This window comes from Schistocerca gregaria, chromosome 2 (assembly GCF_023897955.1).
Source record: "Schistocerca gregaria isolate iqSchGreg1 chromosome 2, iqSchGreg1.2, whole genome shotgun sequence".
NCBI lineage: Eukaryota > Metazoa > Arthropoda > Insecta > Orthoptera > Acrididae > Schistocerca > Schistocerca gregaria.
In genome coordinates this window covers 951,579,645-951,598,224 of record NC_064921.1, presented here as the reverse complement: position 1 = coordinate 951,598,224, position 18,580 = coordinate 951,579,645, and the positions used below count along the sequence as shown (strand labels likewise).

The window sequence follows — 18,580 nt, the reverse complement described above, 5'->3', positions numbered from 1 at the left end:
CGACTGGCTCGTCACAATACGCCAGTCACTACTCGTGATGAACTGTGGCATCCTGTTGAAGCTGCATGGGCATCTGTACCTGTACACGTCGTCCAAGCTCTGTTTGACTCAATTCTGAGGCGTATGAAGGCCGTTATTACGGCCAGGTTTGGTTGTTCTGGGTACTGATTTCTCAGTATCTATGCACCCAAATTGCGTGAAAATGTAATCACATGTCAGTTATAGTATAATATATTTGTCCAAGGAATACCCGTTTATCATCTGCATTGCTTCTTGGTGTAACAATTGTAATGGCCAGTGGTGGAGATGCAAAAGGGCCCAGATTATGTGAGGCCTCACGTGAGAGCCGGAGAGACGCGGTCGGCGTCCCTGCTCCAGCGATTTGTTTGTGTGGCTTCGCCGCCCCGTAGTCTACACCACGGCACGGCGTGGTGCGGTTCAGCCCAGCGTGCGGCGTAGCGACCTCGTCCAGGGACGGGAGCCGCCCGCTGAAAGCGACGCCGCTTTCAATAACGGCCTGAGCCAGAGCCAGGGGGCGGATGTTTGCCGCGGCCGCCTTCCTGACACAATGGCGGCTCTACCTGCCACCGGCATCCGGCTCAGCCATTCACGCTCTGTCCGGCTGGCTGCAGTGGGCCGCTAACCCCTGCGGCGTGCCATTGGCTCACACTTCCGCCTCGACAATGTGGCCGCACGCGCCCGCGCTCACACCTCCTGTCCCTGACACAAACACCTCATTTCCGCAGCTTGTTTGCTGACTCATCTGTAACCTACTCACGTCGTCTTTCAACTTTGACGTCTGCCACTTTTACGATACGTTAAAAGAAATTGAGGACATTTACCACTGTTTCCTGGCAGTCACCGGTGTACGTGCCATTTAAGAGATGACGAATTTCAGTCTGTACCAACTTGCACCAAAAAAAAAAAAAAAAAAAAAACACGGGCCCTATGGCACTGGTGATTGAAAAAATCGGCAAGATAAAGTTTTAAATGTTGGGATGTAAGTACAAACAGAGAGAGAGAGAAGAAGAAGAAGAAGAAGACGAAAATATTCTGCCATTACACAAGTATTCGTATTTCCTTCTAATAGGAGAGGCCGTTGGAAACTGAAGTGATATCAGGTGTTCCCCAGGGAAGCGTCCTGGGTCCTCTCCTGTTCCTGATCTATATAAATAGTCGGCCGGAGTGACCGAGCGGTTCTAGGCGCTACGGTCTGGAACCGCGCGACCGCTACGCTTGTAGGTTCGAATCCTGCCTTGGGCATGGATGTGTGTGATGTCCTTAGGCTAGATAGGTTTAAGTAGTTTTAAGTTCTAGGGGATAGATGACCTCAGAAATTAAGTCCCATAGTGCTTAGAGCCATTGAACATTTTTGATCTATATAAATAACCTGGGTGACAATCTGAGCAGTTCTCTTAGACTGTTCGCAGATGATGCTGTAATTTACCGTGTAGTAAGGTCATCCGAAGACCAGTATCAGTTGCAAAGCGATTTAGAAAAGATTGCTGTATGGTGTGGCAGGGAGCAGTTGACGCTAAATAACGAAAAGTTTGAGGTGATCCACATGAGTTCCAAAAGAAATCCGTTGGAATTCGATTACTCGATAAATAGTACAATTCTCAAGGCTGTCAATTCAACTAAGTATCTGGATGTAAAAATTACGAACACCTTCAGTTGGATAATATTCTGGGGAAGGCGAGCCAAAGGTTGCGTTTCATTGGCAGGACACTTAAAAGATGCAACAAGTCCACTAAAGAGACAGCTTACACTACACTCGTTCCTCGTCTGTTAGAATATTGCTGCGCGGTGTGGGATCCTTACCAGGTGGGATTGATGGGGGACATCGAAAGGGTGCAAAAAAGGGCAGCTCGTTTTGTATTATCACGTAATAGGGGAGAGAGTGTGGCAGATATGATACACGAGTTGGGATGGAAGTCATTAAAGCAAAGACTTTTTCGTCGCGGCGAGATCTATTTACGAAATTTCAGTCACCAACTTTCTCCTCCGAATGCGAAAATATTTTGTTGAGTCCAACCTACATAGGTAGGAATGATCATCAAAAATAAAATAAGAGAAATCAGAGGTCGTACAGAAAGGCTTAGGTGTTCGTTTTTCCCGCGCGCTGTTTGGGAGTGGAATGGTAGAGAGATAGTATGATTGTGGTTCGATGTACCCTCTGCCAAGCACTTAAATGTGAATTGCAGAGTAATCATTTAGACGTAGATGTAGAATACCGACACCTCAAGAGATTTTTCGGTTTGTTTGGAATCTGTCGCTTCCATGGGAGAACTCATGACTCGTTGTGTGACCCAGGAATGTTAAACTTGAAACTGGACCAGAAAAAGCGATAAATTTTTAATACTTTCGGAGCTATATAAACATTTTCCCAAGTCTGCAACTCTGCTTCTCTGCATTAGCTTTCGAAACTCAGCCTCCTCTGCGCAGACAGGAAGTTCTCATACAGCAAAACGAGAAAATCATGAACAATCCTGAACTACACTTGCACCAGAACTTATCCCGATTGGGAAGAAATCGATTGCCGTTTCGCTCCCTATTATCTGTGTGATCTAATAGATCCATCGAAAACGACCAGTGGATTTTGAACTCCCTCGTCAGATGTGGAAAAGTTTAAATACAATTTGTATGGGATACGGTGTTTTTATAGAAAACCTACACATATGGGAAAAATGCACAACAAACTGCGACTGTGGGCTCCAAGGATGTGATATGAGAATGTACCCTTGTGGTCTAGTTGAGTTCTTCGTACCACCTTGAGTGGATAACCATACCTAATCTTAACATGTAAAATTTATACTGCAACTGTTTTTTTCTTTAAGTATCTTGCAATATCGCAGTGCTGAATAAATACTTGGCGCGTTGGGAAATGATTGACCCTACAGTTCTTTTGTGTTCACAGGCCCCATTCCTGAACAAAGGAGTACAAATTATATCACAGTTATTCCGTCCCCCCCTCCCCCCAATGTGTGTGGGCACGCACTTTTGCCATAGTTCTTGTAGCTTCCGTATTTGAGCAGCAAATGACACGGTGGGATCTTCTCTCGTCACTGGTGGACAACTGTATGAAGTTCGTCGTTGATGGTGAACTTGTTACCCTACATGACCGCTTGCATTGCATCGAATAGATCCGGCCAATATGGATGATGTGGCAACGTGGCAGCACGGCAAGCCCTAATTCACACACAGTGGCAACGGTCTGCCGACGGGCATTTCACCACGCATTGTCGTGTTGGAGCAGAATGCCTCGGCCCCATTTTCCGCGGTGGCCGGCGGAGTTGCTGCAGTGAACTGTAGTACCCATCATTTTTTTAAAATTTTCTGTTTATTAGTTTTCCGTTCGTGCCATGCAGTCATCTAAATTGTGGAATGACAATACGACAATGTATTTGAGGCGACTTTCGTGTCAGTAATAACGATACGAATTGAACGATACCTACCGAGGTGGACTGCCGACCACTGCTGAAGGCTTTATTGCGAGCGAGCCCGCCCACTGGCAGTATCCCTTCCTGATTCCAGAGCGCGTTCGTCATTTGCTTCTTAGTATGCTTCCACTCCATAGACTGACGTTTCTTTTCTGGAGTCTCGTAGAAGAACAACTACTCGTCGACGCTGACCAGACGTAAAAAAAACTCAGCTGGATCTGCACTGTGCTGTTACACCGACTGTTGACCTACATGCATTAGCTTTTATTTCTCTGTTTCACAGAGGAAGAGCGCACTGCAGTTTCTTCTCTAAATCCTCGCACAAACGAAAAAAATGGCTGACGTCGAAATAAGTGTCCAAGGAATAGAAAAGCAACTGGAATCACTCAACAGAGGAAAGTCTACTGGACCTGACGGGATACCAATTCGATTCTACACAGAGTACGCGAAAGAACTTGCCCCTCTTCTAACAGCCGTGTACCGCAAGTCTCTAGAGGAACGGAAGGTTCCAAATGATTGGAAAAGAGCACAGGTAGTCTCAGTCTTCAAGAAGGGTCGTCGAGCAGATGCGCAGAACTATAGACCTATATCTCTGACGTCGATCTGTTGTAGAATTTTAGAACATGTTTTTTGCTCGAGTATCATGTCGTTTTTGGAAACCCAGAATCTACTCTGTAGGAATCAACGTGGATTCCGGAAACAGTGATCGTGTGAGACCCAACTCGCTTTATTTGTTCATGAGACCCAGAAAATATTAGATACAGGTTCCCAGGTGGATGCTATTTTTCTTGACTTCCGGAACCCAGAATCTACTCTGTAGGAATCAACATGGATTCCGGAAACAGCGATCGTGTGAGACCCAACTCGCTTTATTTGTTCATGAGACCCAGAAAATGTTAGATACAGGTTCCCAGGTAGATGCTATTTTTCTTGACTTCCGGAAGGCGTTCGATACAGTTCCGCACTGTCGCCTGATAAACAAAGTAAGAGCCTAAGGAATATAATACCAGCTGTGTGGCTGGATTGAAGAATTTTTAGCAAACAGAGCACAGCATGTTGTTATCAATGGAGAGACGTCTACAGATGTTAAAGTAACCTCTGGTGTGCCACAGGGGAGTGTTATGGGACCATTGCTTTTCACAATATATATAAATGACCGTCCGACATTCCATGCGGCTTTTTCCCCTAGCGCTTATCCCGTCAACTATGAAACTACTTTTTCACGATTAGGAAAATTTTATTTCCTTATCTATATGAACGATCTAGAGATAATCTCAGCAGCCTTTTTAGGTGGTCTGAAGATGATGCTGTCATTTATCGTCTAGTAGATTCATCAGAAGATCAAAACAAATGAAAAACGATTTAGAAAATATATCTACATAGTGCGAAAATTAGCAGTTGACCCTAAATAATGAAAAGTGTGATGTTATCTACATGTTTGCTTAGATAAATCTGTTAAATTTCGGTTACACGATAAATCGATCACATCTAAAGGCCCTAAATTCAAATAAATACCTAGGAATTACAATTACGAGCAACCTAAATTGGAACACACAGTGTCGTGGAGAGAGCGAAGCAAAGATTACAGTATACTGGCAGAACACATAGAAGATGCAACACATCTAGTAAAGAGACTGCCTACACTACGCTTGTCGCTGCGCGGTGTCGCATCCTTACCAGATAGGATTGACGGAGTTACGCAGAGAATGTTCAGAAAAGGGCAACACATTTTGTATTATCGAGAAATAGGGGAGAGAGTGTCACTGATATGATACAGGATTTGCGAGGGACATCGTTAAAACAAAGGCGTTTCTCATTGCGGCGGGATCTGCTCACTTAATTTCAGTCGCCACCTTTCTCCTCCGAATGCGAAAATATTTTGTTGACGCCGACCTACATTTGGAGACGCGAACACCATAATAAATTAAGGTAAATCAGAGCTCGCACGAAAAACATATAGGTGTTCGTTTTACCCGTTCGTTGCTCGACAGTGGGGTAATAGAGAATTATTGTGAAGGCGTTTCGATGAACCCTCTGCCAGGCAGTTAAGTGTAATTGCATAGTATTCATATAGATGTAGATGTCGACATTTAACTTTGTGGCTGGGTGTCTTTGCTAAAGCCACAGTCGGCAAGGTAACCTAAGGGATGGACATCGCCCACGCCGTCACTCTGGGAATCGTGTTGTCTGAGACGGAATTTGGGAACCTGCCCAGATTTTGCATAAGAAGAGTGGGTAAGCACCTAAAAACGACACCGAGGCTGACCGAGGCACCAGCCTGCGGTCGTTAATCTGCTGTGCTGATTCGATTCGGCTTTGGCTCACCTCTTTGTCTCTCTCCATCTCTATCTCTACCTCTGTCCCTAAGCTAGCGCGCTGATTGCGCTATACGAGCATACCCCTACCCCTACTTGAGGTTTTGCAGGAAATAAATGCGTGGTGTAATGACTGGCAGTTATCACTCAATATTAGTAAGTGTAACAAGGCGAAAATCCCCATTAATGTACGAGTACAATATAAATGTGGCCGAGCGGTTCTAGGCGCTACACTCTGGAACCGCATGACCGCTACGATCGCAGGTTCGAATCCTGCCTCGGGCATGAATGTGTGTGATGTCCTTAGGTTCGTTAGGTTTAAGTAGTTCTAAGTTCAAGGGGACTGATGACCTAAGATGTTAAGTCCTATAGTGCTCAGAGCCATTTGACCCATTTGAACAAAATAAATGTCCAGTCTTTGGAAGCAGTGACGTCCGTGAAGTACCTGGGTGTGACTATTCGAAATTATCTCAGATAGAATGATCAGATTACACAAGTAACGGGTAAGGTGAAATCTAGGTTGCAGTTTATTGGTAGAATCCCAAAACGATGCAGTCCTTCAACAAAGGAAATAGCTTACAATACGTTAGTTCGTCCAGTCTTGTAGTATTGTTCGTCTGTATGGGACTCTTACCAGTTGCGCCTGATTCAAGAGATTGAGAGGGTCCAAAGAAGAGCTGCAAGATTCGTGACTGGTACATTTAGCCATCGCGAGAGCGTTAAAAATCTCATAGAAAGTTTGAAGTAGGACACACTTGCAGATAGACGGCGCGCTAAACAGAAGGGGCTGCTGACTAAATTCCGAAATCCGATCTTCACCGAGGATGTAGAACATATACACTCCTGGAAATTGAAATAAGAACACCGTGAATTCATTGTCCCAGGAAGGGGAAACTTTATTGACACATTCCTGGGGTCAGATACATTACATGATCACACTGACAGAACCACAGGCACGTAGACACAGGCAACAGAGCATGCACAATGTCGGCACTAGTACAGTGTATATCCACCTTTCGCAGCAATGCAGGCTGCTATTCTCCCATGGAGACGATCGTAGAGATGCAGGATGTAGTCCTGTGGAACGGCTTGCCATGCCATTTCCACCTGGCGCCTCAGTTGGACGAGCGTTCGTGCTGGACGTGCAGACCGCGTGAGACGACGCTTCATCCAGTCCCAAACATGCTCAATGGGGGACAGATCCGGAGATCTTGCTGGCCAGGGTAGTTGACTTACACCTTCTAGAGCACGTTGGGTGGCACAGGATACATGCGGACGTGCATTGTCCTGTTGGAACAGCAAGTTCCCTTGCCGGTCTAGGAATGGTAGAACGATGAGTTCGATGACGGTTTGGATGTACCGTGCACTATTCAGTGTCCCCTCGACGATCACCAGAGGTGTACGGCCAGTGTAGGAGATCGCTCCCCACACCATGATGCCGGGTGTTGGCCCTGTGTGCCTCCGTCGTATGCAGTCCTGATTGTGGCTCTCACCTGCACGGCGCCAAACACGCATACGGCCATCATTGGCACCAAGACAGAAGCGACTCTCATCGCTGAAGACGACACGTCTCCATTCGTCCCTCCATTCACGCCTGTCGCGACACCACTGGAGGCGGGCTGCATGATGTTGGGGCGTGAGCGGAAGACGGCCTAACGGTGTGCGGGACTGTAGCCCAGCTTCATGGAGACGGTTGCGAATGGTCCTCGCCGATACCCCAGGAGCAACAGTCTCCCTAATTTGCTGCGAAGTGGCGGTGCGGTCCCCTACGGCACTGCGTAGGATCCTACGGTCTTGGCGTGCATCCGTGCGTCGCTGCGGTCCGGTCCCAGGTCGACGGGCACGTGCACCTTCCGCCGGCCACTGGCGACAACATCGATGTACTGTGGAGACCTCACGCCCCACGTGTTGAGCAACTCGGCGGTACGACCACCCGGCCTCCCGCATGCCCACTATACGCCCTCGCTCAAAGTCCGTCAACTGCACATACGGTTCACGTCCACGCTGTCGCGGCATGCTACCAGTGTTAAAGACTGCGATGGAGCTCCGTATGCCACGGCAAACTGGCTGACACTGACAGCGGCGGTGCACAAATGCTGCGCAGCTAGCGCCATTCGACGGCCAACACCGCGGTTCCTGGTGTGTCCGCTGTGCCGTGCGTGTGATCATTGCTTGTACAGCCCTCTCGCAGTGTCCGGAGCAAGTATGGTGGGTCTGACACACCGGTGTCAATGTGTTCTTTTTTCCATTTCCAGGAGTGTATTTTTACCACCAACTTTCAAATCGTTCAATGATCACGATTCAAAGATAAGGGAAATAAGAGCTCGTACTGAGGCGTTCAGACAGTCGTTTTTCCCTTGCGCGAACCGCGAGTGGAACAGAGGGGGGAAATATTTTTTTGGCGCGAATTGTGCCCTCCGCCACACACCGCTTGGTGGCTAGCGGATTGTATATGCAGATGTAGATATGTAGATGTAGATGTGTTGACGAAATAAAAACGTGGTGGAGGGTCGTTCAGTCTGTTTCACTATCGTCACGCTGTTGCTCTCTTGGGGAGCAATGGTGCAGTTGTCGAGCTTAAAATTATAAGAAAGTGGATTCGCAAGAACGTACCTGATTATTCGTTCATGACAGGAACTTACTCCTCCGGTAGTGCAGATGATGCACATAAATATAGAAACCCCAAAAATATAGCACTTTACCATGCCTCATGTGGAGCAGGAAAACCACTGGCTTTCAAAACTGTTTCCTGTCCACTCGGAATGGAGAAATAAAGGTCCTGTATGGTTTTCAAGGAAATCTTATACCCTCCTTCCTGTGAAAGAGTGACAAGAGCAGAGAACGATGGCGGAGGTGCACAGGGGTCCTGGACGATGCAAGCTGTGTGAACAGGGGCCCCTGTCGTCTTGGAACACAGCATTACCATTGGAGAAAAATGCACTGTAACATGGGATGAATCCGATCAACCAAAATTCCACATAAACCTTTGCAGTAATGCGACCTTGAAGAGTAGCAATGGCGCCCTGGGAATTCCACGATATGGCTGCACAAATCGTCACCGAACCCCGGCAGTGTTTCACTCTGGGAACGTAAACTAGGCCAGAAACTGAAAAAAAAAAAAAAAATGCAACAAGACTCATCCGACGAAATGTCTTCCTTCCATTGTCTCATAGACCAGGGTTTATCGCTTCGGCATCACGATATACTGTGAAGGACATTTGCATAACTGATGAGTGGTTTTGAAATTCCAGCTCACACTGCAATTCGCTGCTTATGGAACTCCCTTCGCCAGTCAGTGTGGCCGTGCGGTTGTAGGCGCTACAGTCTGGAACCGCGTGACCGCTATGGTCGCAGGTTCGAATCCTGCCTCGGGCAAGGATGCGTGTGATGTCCTTAGGCTAGTTAGGTTTAAGTAGTTCTTAGTTCTGGGGACTGATGACCTCAGATGTTAAGTCCCATAGTGCTCAGAGCCATTTGAACCATTTGAACTCCCTTCGTGTTGTTTTGGTGCTGACAGGGTTCGCCAAGTGCGACATTCACTTGCGCAGTGATTTTTTCAGCTGTCGTACTTGAATTTTTCGTCACAACAGTGTGGCGCTATCACACGACGCAAACTTTCTTCCCTGTTGTGACTTAGCGGATGTTGTTTTCCGTTCCCCGGTACGCGGTATAAATTCTCTAGATTGTCGCACAGATGACAAAATGGTAGATATCGAAATAGATGACAGAGGGACAGAAAAACAATTAAAATCGCTCAAAAGAGGAAAGGCCGCTGGACCTGATGGGATACCAGTTCGATTTTACGCAGAATACGTGAAGGACCTTGCCCTCTTCTTGTAGCGGTGCTCTAGAAGAGCGTAGCGTTCCAAAAGATTGGAAAAGGGCACAGGTCATCCCCGTTTTCAAGAAGGGACGTCAAACAGATGTGCGGAACTATAGACCTACATCTCTAACGTCGATCAGTTGTAGAATTTTGGAACACGTATTACGTTCGAGTATAATGACTTTTCTGGAGACTAGAAATCTACTCTGTAGGAATCAGCATGGGTTTAAAAAAAAAACGGTCGTATGAAACCCAGCTCGCGATATTCGTCCACGAAACTCAGAGGGCCATAGACACGGGTTCCCAGGTAAATACCGTGTTTCTTGACTTCCGCAAGGCGTTTGATACAATTCCACACAGTCCTTTAATGAACAAAGTAGGAGCATTTGGACTATTCGACCAATTGTCTGATTGGACTGAAGAGTTCCTAGGTAACAAAACGCAGCATGTCATTCTCAATGGAGACGGGTCTTCCGAAGTGAGAGTGATTTCAGGTGTGCCGCAGGGGAGTGTCGTAGGACCGTTGCTATTCACAATATCTATAAATGACCTTGTGGGTAAGATCGGAAGTTCACTGAGGCTTTTTTCGGATGATGCTGTAGTATATCGACAGACTGTAACAATAGAAAATTGTACTGAAATGCAGGAGGATCTGCAGCGAACTGACGCATGGTGCAGGGAATGGCAATTCAATCTCTAGGAAGACAAGTGTAACGTGCTGCGAATACATAGAAAGAAAGATCCTTTACCATTTATCTACAATATAGCAAGTCAGCACCTGGAGGCAGTTACTTCCATTAATTATCTGGGAGTAGGCACTAGGAGTGATTTAAAATGGAATGGCCATATAAAATTAATCGTCGGTAAGGCTGCGTTGTTTCTATATTTTTGTCCAACTCCTGTAGACTGCCAAGAGGAACCTCGGATGGACGGACGGTCGTGTGAACCGAGCTCGTGCTGAGTGCGAGTGCTGCACGTTAACCAGTGTACAGGACGTCTCGGTCGCCTGATGGCGCGTTTCTCCGCCGACAGGCGGTAACGCAGCGTGGAGCTGCCCGGGCGCCATCCCGTGCCCGGAGCTGCGTTTCCAAATCCCTGGCAGGCTGTTGACTGGGGCGGCGCCGGCAGCGGCGGCGCGCGTCGCGGGCAGGCAGCGCCCAGAATAGCCGAGGATGGCCGGCCGCGGCCTGTTGCAACGCACCTCACCTGCCCGCCAGGCTATTACTGCCCAAATCTTTCACAAGCTCCCCCGCAGGTGACGAACGCTCCGGCGCTAAAATCGACGCCGCCGCTGCGTTACGAAAGTCACCGAAGAGGTGGCGCAAACGGGTGGCGAGCCAGGTGCCGGTCCGAGGGCGGAAGGAAGGGTGGAGAATGGGGGGTGAGTCCGGTCGTGACCCCTCAACTTCCAAATGGTTCAAATGGCTCTGAGCACTATGGGACTTAACAGCTGAGGTCATCAGTCCCCTAGACTTAGAACTACTTAAACCTAACTAACCTAAGGACATCACACACACCCATGCCCGAGGCAGGATTCGAACCTGCGACCGTAACGGTCGCGCGGCTCCAGACTGTAGCGCCTAGAACCGCTCGGCCACTCCGGCCGGCTGGATGCAGGTGATAAGACAGGATGCTTACATGCGTGTCACCTGTCAGAGTCGTATCTAGACGAATCAGTGGTCCCATATCACTGCAGGTGTACGCGCCCCCCAGAGAGCCTCCATGAGCTTGAACAGTCCCTGCGGACATGCAGGGTCCATGGAGTCATGTGGTTGTCTCCTTCGGCTCCGAAAGCCCATATCGACGTTGTTTCGTTGACACTTGTTGACGGCCCAGCACTGAAATCTGCAGCAATTTTCGGAGAGGTTGCACTTCTGTCATGTTGAACGATTCCCTTCAGTCGTTGGTCCCGTTCTTGCGGAACCTTTTTGCGGCAGCATCGATGTCGAATTCACAGTACACTCGAGAAATGGTCGTACGAGAAAATCCCCTTTTCATTGCTAACGCGGAGATGCTGTGTCCCATCGCTCGTACGCCGACTATAACACCACGATCGAACTCACTTGAATCTTCATAACCTGCCATTGTAGCAGTAGTACACCAGCTAGCAACTGCGCCAGGCACTTGTTGTCTTATGTAGGCGTTGCCGACCGCAGCGCCGTACTCTGCCTCTTTACATATCTCTGCATTTGAATACGCATGCCTATACCAGTTTCTCTGGCGCTTCAGTGCAAAATGTCTGACAGGCAAGGAAGGAAGTTTTAAATCTAATTTAAATCATTTCTCCTGGACAACTCCTGCTTCGGCACTGACGAATTTCTACATAAAAACTGCTAGCCAGTAAAAAAAAAATTAGTAAGAGTAGTTGTATGAGTAGGACTAAAAATAATAATGTGTCCATTAATGTTAGCACTAATCATGTATATACAGGGTGTTTCAAAAATGACCGGTATATTTGAAACGGCAATAAAAACTAAACGAGCAGCGATAGAAATACACCGTTTGTTGCAATATGCTTGGGACAACAGTACATTTTCAGGCGGACAAACTTTCGAAATTACAGTAGTTACAATTTTCAACAACAGGTGGCGCTGCAAGTGATGTGAAAGATATAGAACACAACGCAGTCTGTGGATGCGCCATTCTGTACGTCATCTTTCTGCTGTAAGCGTGTGCTGTTCACAACGTGCAAGTGTGCTGTGGACAACATGGTTTATTCCTTAGAACAGAGGATTTTTCTGATGTTGGAATTCCACTGCCTAGAACACAGTGTTGTTGCAACAAGACGAAGGTTTCAACGGAGGTTTAATGTAACCAAAAGACCGAAAAGCGATACAATAAAGGATCTGTTTGAAAAATTTCAACGGACTGGGGATGTGACGGAAAAACGTGCTGGAAAGGTAGGGCGACCGCGTACGGCAACCACAGAGGGCAACGCGCAGCTAGTGCAGCAGGTGATCCTACAGCGGTTCATCGCACGGCCGACGTCTTTAATTTCCTGAATGAATATTTCGATGATCGTGTGATTGCTTTAGGCTATCCGAAACATACAGGAGGCGGCTTGGATTGTCCTCCCTATTCGCCAGACATGAACCTCTGTGACTTCTTTCTGTGGGAACACTTGAAAGACCAGGTGTACCGCCAGAATCCAGAAACAATTGAACAGCTGGAGCAGTACATCTCATCTGCATGTGAAGCCATTCCGCCAGACACGTTGTCAAAGGTTTCGGGTAATTTCATTCAGAGACTACGCCATATTATTGCTACGCATGGTGGATATGTGGAAAATATCGTACTATAGAGTTTCCCAGACCGCAGCGCCATCTGTTGTTGACAATTGTAACTACTGTAATTTCGAAAGTTTGTCTGCCTGAAAATGTACTGTTGTCCCAAGCATATTGCAACAAACGGTGTATTTCTATCGCTGCTCGTTTAGTTTTTATTGCCGTTTCAAATATACCGGTCATTTTTGAAACAACCTGTATCTCCCGTACAGCGACTCGTTCCACATCATTTCGATAATCGTTCAAATTATCTATGGCACATATAACTGACTAATGTTGTATCCATTTCAACCCGCTAAATGTAATACCCCTTGGTCTACCGTCACAATGTTAACCCTCCTCCCCCCCCGCCCCTACAGCTACACACACACACGCACACACACACACACACACACACACACACACACACACACACACACACACACATTCACACACTTGCTTCCACCACCAATCTGACCATTGCCTGGTACCTAAGGACGTGTCCTATGATCTGCAGCTTTGGGGGGGGGGGGGGGGGTTGGGTATGGGAGGAGGGGGAGGGGGACGTAGGTAAATTTCCATTACTGCATTAGTCGATACCATTATTCATAAGCGCTCAGATCTCAGCCATGTAATACAGGTGATCACATCTAACTAATTATTCCATTCAGCATGTGATGTAACTAAAGAAATTACATATTTTGAGCTTCAGTCAAGTATAACACGTACGTTATACCGCATGCATAGTAACGAAGTTTCGTCTGCACATCATTTATTTTAAAATAAATGAAGTAATAAAAAACAAAAGGGGGAACTAATGAGTCAATAACACTTTATACTTATCTTAGACTGTCTATTAAATACGTAATGGGCAGTCAAGTTGTTCCAGAAATTGTCGAAAGTTTATTAAAGTTGTTTGACATTAATCTTAATTATTCAGTATTTAGCTATTACTCTCCTGACAGTAGAGTTGTAATTAGTTTTATTAAAAATATTTTATGTAAAGAAATATTATAAAATTACGATACCTGCAAAGTACCTATTGTCTTAAAGTTCTACACGGATGACAGTAACTTCCATTGACCTTGATATACCTCAACTGAAACTACCTTTCCTCCACCTTTTTTTAAAAAATTCCTTTTTCGAAAAATAATTTTGTTTGAAAAATTACTTATCATCGAAAGATTCGCATTTCAAAATATCCTTTTGCAAAACTAAATAAGTTTTGAATAACCAAGAACGTATTTCTTAGGTTTATAAAAATGCACACTTTCGTCAAAATTAATGTGTTAATTATAAAGTTGTGGTAATTAAAAGCTTTCCATTCGCGAAAATTCTCGCGGGGAATGCGACATTACAAATACAGGCGTGCCGGACCAGTTGAGTTTCTAACCTTTAAAGATGCTATGCCAGTCAATCTGTGATTAACTTACGACTTGAAAGATAGCAAGGCACTCGTCTAAAGATGTCTGTCATTTACCTTCCTTGTCTGTACAGCTGATCTGTCATGAACAGCTGATTTGATGTTTCCAAGCGACGAAAAAGGTGAAGAAATATGTTTCAGTCAGCATAAAACAAACTTGGCCGGCCGGCCGCGGTTCTAGGCGCTACAGTCTGGAACCGCGCGACCACCAAGGTCGCAGGTTCGAATCCTGCCTCGGGCATGGATGTGTGTGATGTCCTTAGTTAGGTTTAAGTAGTTCTAAGTTCTAGGGGACTGATGACCGTAGATGTTAAGTCCCATAGTGCTCAGAGCCATTTGAACCATTCTTTGACCCAAACTTGGCCATAGACAAAGTGCAGGAAGAAAGTGAAAGTGAACCGTATTTTACTTGTAATTTTATTTTACTGTACATTGAGGAACAAAATCATGGGATGCCTCCTAATATCGTGTCGGACATCCTTTTGCCTGGCGTTATTGTTGTTGTTGTGGCCTTCAGTCCTGAGACTGGTTTGATGCAGCTCTCCATGCTACTCTATCCTGTGCAAGCTTCTTCATCTCTCAATACCTGATGCAACCTACATCCTTCTGAATCTGGTTTGTGTATTCATCTCTTGGTCTCCCTCTACGATTTTTACCCTCCACGCTGCCCCCCAATACTAAATTGGTGATCCCTTGACGCCTCAGAACATGTCCTACCAACCGATCCCTTCTTCTGGTCAAGTTGTGCCACAAACTTCTCTTCTCCCCAATCCTATTCAATACTTCCTCGTTAGTTATGTGATCTACCCATCTAATCTTCAGCATTCTTCTGTAGCACCACATTTAGAAAGCTTCTATTCTCTTCTTGTCCAAACTATTTATCGTCCATGTTTCACTTCCATACATGGCTACACTCCATACAGATAATTTCATAAGTGACTTCCTGACACTTCAATCTATACTCGATGTTAACAAATTTCTCTTCTTCAGAAACGCTTTCCTTGCCATTGCCAGTCTACATTTTATATCCTCTCTACTTCGACCATTATTTTGCTCGCCAAATAGCAAAACTCCTTTACTACTTTGTCTCATTTCCTAATCTAATTTCCTCACCATCACCCGACTTAAGTCGACTACATTCCATTATCCTCGTTTTTGTTGATGTTCATCTTATATCCTCCTTTCAAGACACTGTCCATTCCATTCAACTGCTCTTCCAAGTCCTTTGCTTTCTCTGACAGAATTACAATGTCATCGGCGAACCTCAAAGTTTCTATTTCTTCTCCATGGATTTTAATACCTACTCCGAATTTTTCTTTTGTTTCCTTTACTGCTTGCTCAATATACAGATTGAATAACATCGGGAAGAGGCTACAACCCTGTCTTACTCCCTTCCTAACCACTACTTCCCTTTCATGTCCCTCGACTCTTATAACTGCCATCTGGTTTCTGTACAAATTGCAAATAGCCTTTCACTCCCTGTATTTTACCCCTGCCACTTTCAGAATTTGAAAGGGAGTATTCCAGTCAACATTGTCAAAAGCTTTCTCTAAGTCTTCAAATGCTAGAAACGTAGGTTTGCCTTTCCTTAATCTTTCTTCTAAGGGAAGTCGTAAGGTCAGTATTGCCTCACGTGTTCCAATATTTCTACGGAATCCAAACTGATCTTCCCCGAGGTCGACTTCTACCAGTTTTTCCATTCGTCTGTAAAGAATTAGTGTTAGTATTTTGCAGCTGTAGTTTATTAAACTGATAGTTCGGTAATTTTCACATCTGTCAACGCCTGCTTTCTTTGGGATTGGAATTATTATATTCTTCTTGAAGTCTGGTGGTATTTCGCTGGTCTCATACATCTTGCTCACCAGATGGTAGAGTTATGTCAGGACTGGCTCTCCCAAGGCCGTCAGTAGTTCCAATGGTATGTTGTCTACTCCGGGGGCCTTGTTCCGACTCAGGTCATTCAGTGCTCTGTCAAACTCGTCACGCACTATCACATCTCCCATTTCATCTTCATCTACATCATCTTCCATTTCCATAATATTGTCCTCAAGTACATCGCCCTTGTATAGACCCTCTATATACTCCTTCCACCTTTCTGCTTTCCCTTCTTTGCTTAGAACTGGGTTTGCATCTGAGCCCTTGATGTTCATACAAGTGGTTCTCTCATCTCCAAGGGTCTCTTTAATTTCCCTGCAGGCAGTATCTACCTTACCCCTAGTGAGATAAGCTTCTACATCCTTACATTTGTCCTCTAGCCATCCCTGCTTAGCCATTTAGCACTTCCTGTCGATCTCATTCCTGGGACGTCTGTATTCCTTTTTGCCTGCTTCATTTACTGCATTTTTATATTTTCTCCTTTCATCAATTAAATTCAATATTTCTTCTGTTACCCAAGGATTTATAGTAGCCCTCGTCTTTTTACCTACCTGATCGTCTGCTGCCTTCACTACTTCATCCCTCAAAGCTACCCATTCTTCTTCCACCGTATTTCTTTCCCCCATTCCTGTCAATTGCTCCCTTATGCTCTCCCTGAAACTCTGTACAACCTCTGGTTCTTTTAGTTTATTCAGGTACCATCTCCTTAAATTCCCACCTTTTTGCAGTTTCTTCAGTTTCAATCTACAGGTCATAACCAATAGATTGTGGTCCGAGTGCACATCTGCCCCTGGAAATGTCTTACAATTCAAAGCCTGGTTCCTAAATCTCTGTCTTACCATTATATAATCTATCTGATACCTTTTAGTATCTCCAGGGTTCTTCCATGTATACAATCTTCTTTCGTGATTCTTGAACCTGGGGTAGCGCAGATATTATACGCGGTATGGCCTCAACGAGATGTTTGTAGTCCCCAGCAGAAATACTGAGTCATGCTGGCTCTGTGGCCTTACAGAGTTGTGAAAGTGTAACTGGTGCACGATTTTGTGCGTGAAGTGACCTCTCCTGTAATTGTTCGATGGGATTCATGTCGGGCGATCTGTGTGGCCGGATTATTCGAACTGTCAGGAATGCCTTTCAAACCAGTCACTAACAGTTGTGGCGCAGTGGTATGGCGCAATGTCATCCGAACGTGAAGTCCGTGAAAGGCTGCAAAGGGTATCCAAGTAGCATAACATAACCATTTCCAGTCAGTTATCGGCTCAGATGGACCAGAGGACCCATTCCATTCCATGTTATCACAGCCCCACACCATTATGGAGCCAGTGCCTTGTCGACAACTTCGGTCCCTGGCTTCGTGGTGTCTGCGCCACACTACGCCACACTGCGCCACCTACTATCAGCTCATACCAAAAGAAATCGGGACTCATCTGACAAGGCCACAGTTTTCCAGTTCCGATACGGCCACAAATCCACGAGAGGTGGCGCAGGCGATGTCGTACTCTTATCAAAGGCACTCGCGCCAGTCGTTTTCTGCCATGGCCCATCAACGCCAGCACTGTCCTAACGCATACTTTCGTCATACGTCCCATATTGATTTCTGCGGTTACTTCACGCTGTGTTGCTTGTCTGTTAGCACTGACAACTATACGCAAAAGCCGCTGCTCTCGGTTAAGTGAAGGCTGTCAGCCACTGCGTTGCCATGGTGACAAGTGACGCGTCAGATGTGGTATTCTCGGCACACACTTGACACTTTAGATCTCGGACTAATGGATTCCCTAACAATTTCCGAACTGGAATGTCTCATGCGTCTCTAAAATCTGTTAATTTTCGTTGTGCAGCCGTTATCAGGTCGGAAACCTTTTCATGTGAATCACCTGCGAACAACTGACAACTCCACCAATGCACTGCCCTTTTATACCTTGTGGAAGCAATACCCCAACAATCTGTATATGTGCATATCGCTGTCCCACGGCTTTTGTCGCCTCTGTGTAAAGTAAATTGTAGTAAAGTAAACACCAATCACTGATTAGGCGAATGCTGCCTATAACTCGATGCGAGGAGTGATTTATGATCATTTGACATATGATCAGCATGTTGCCTATTCCTCCAGACGTTACTGCTAGTAGATGAATCCTGATGATGCCACAGCTTCTTTGTTCAATCAACTCCCCGTCTGGCGATTCAAGGGCTGTGTGGACCCCGTGCCAATCCTTCCTATACCTGAAAAAAAATTAGGAGATGCCGTGAATCGAAATCGGTTCCTTCTTCACTGGAAGCAGCGGCAGCAAACTTATCCACATGACCACAACCTCACGTAAGCAAGAGAAAATTATCCTGTGTTACGTGTAGCGTGTGAGTTACGGAATTCTTTGAAATTTTCGGGACAGTTAGTCTACACCGTTGTCCACCGTAGCTCAGAGTAAGCATGTCTTCCCGCT

General features: G+C 45.9%; 1 protein-coding gene across 1 annotated transcript in view; it reads left to right on the top strand.

The window, feature by feature from the left end:
- Positions 1-539: 539 nt before the first annotated feature.
- The window catches only part of LOC126336064 (uncharacterized), a 30,970-nt gene continuing 12,929 nt past the window's right edge, over positions 540-18,580 (top strand). Inside the window, exons 1-2 of the mRNA XM_049999544.1 lie at positions 540-749; positions 10,681-10,919. Of these exons, the coding sequence (XP_049855501.1) occupies positions 540-749; positions 10,681-10,919 (449 nt within the window). The remainder of the gene's footprint in view (positions 750-10,680; positions 10,920-18,580) is intronic.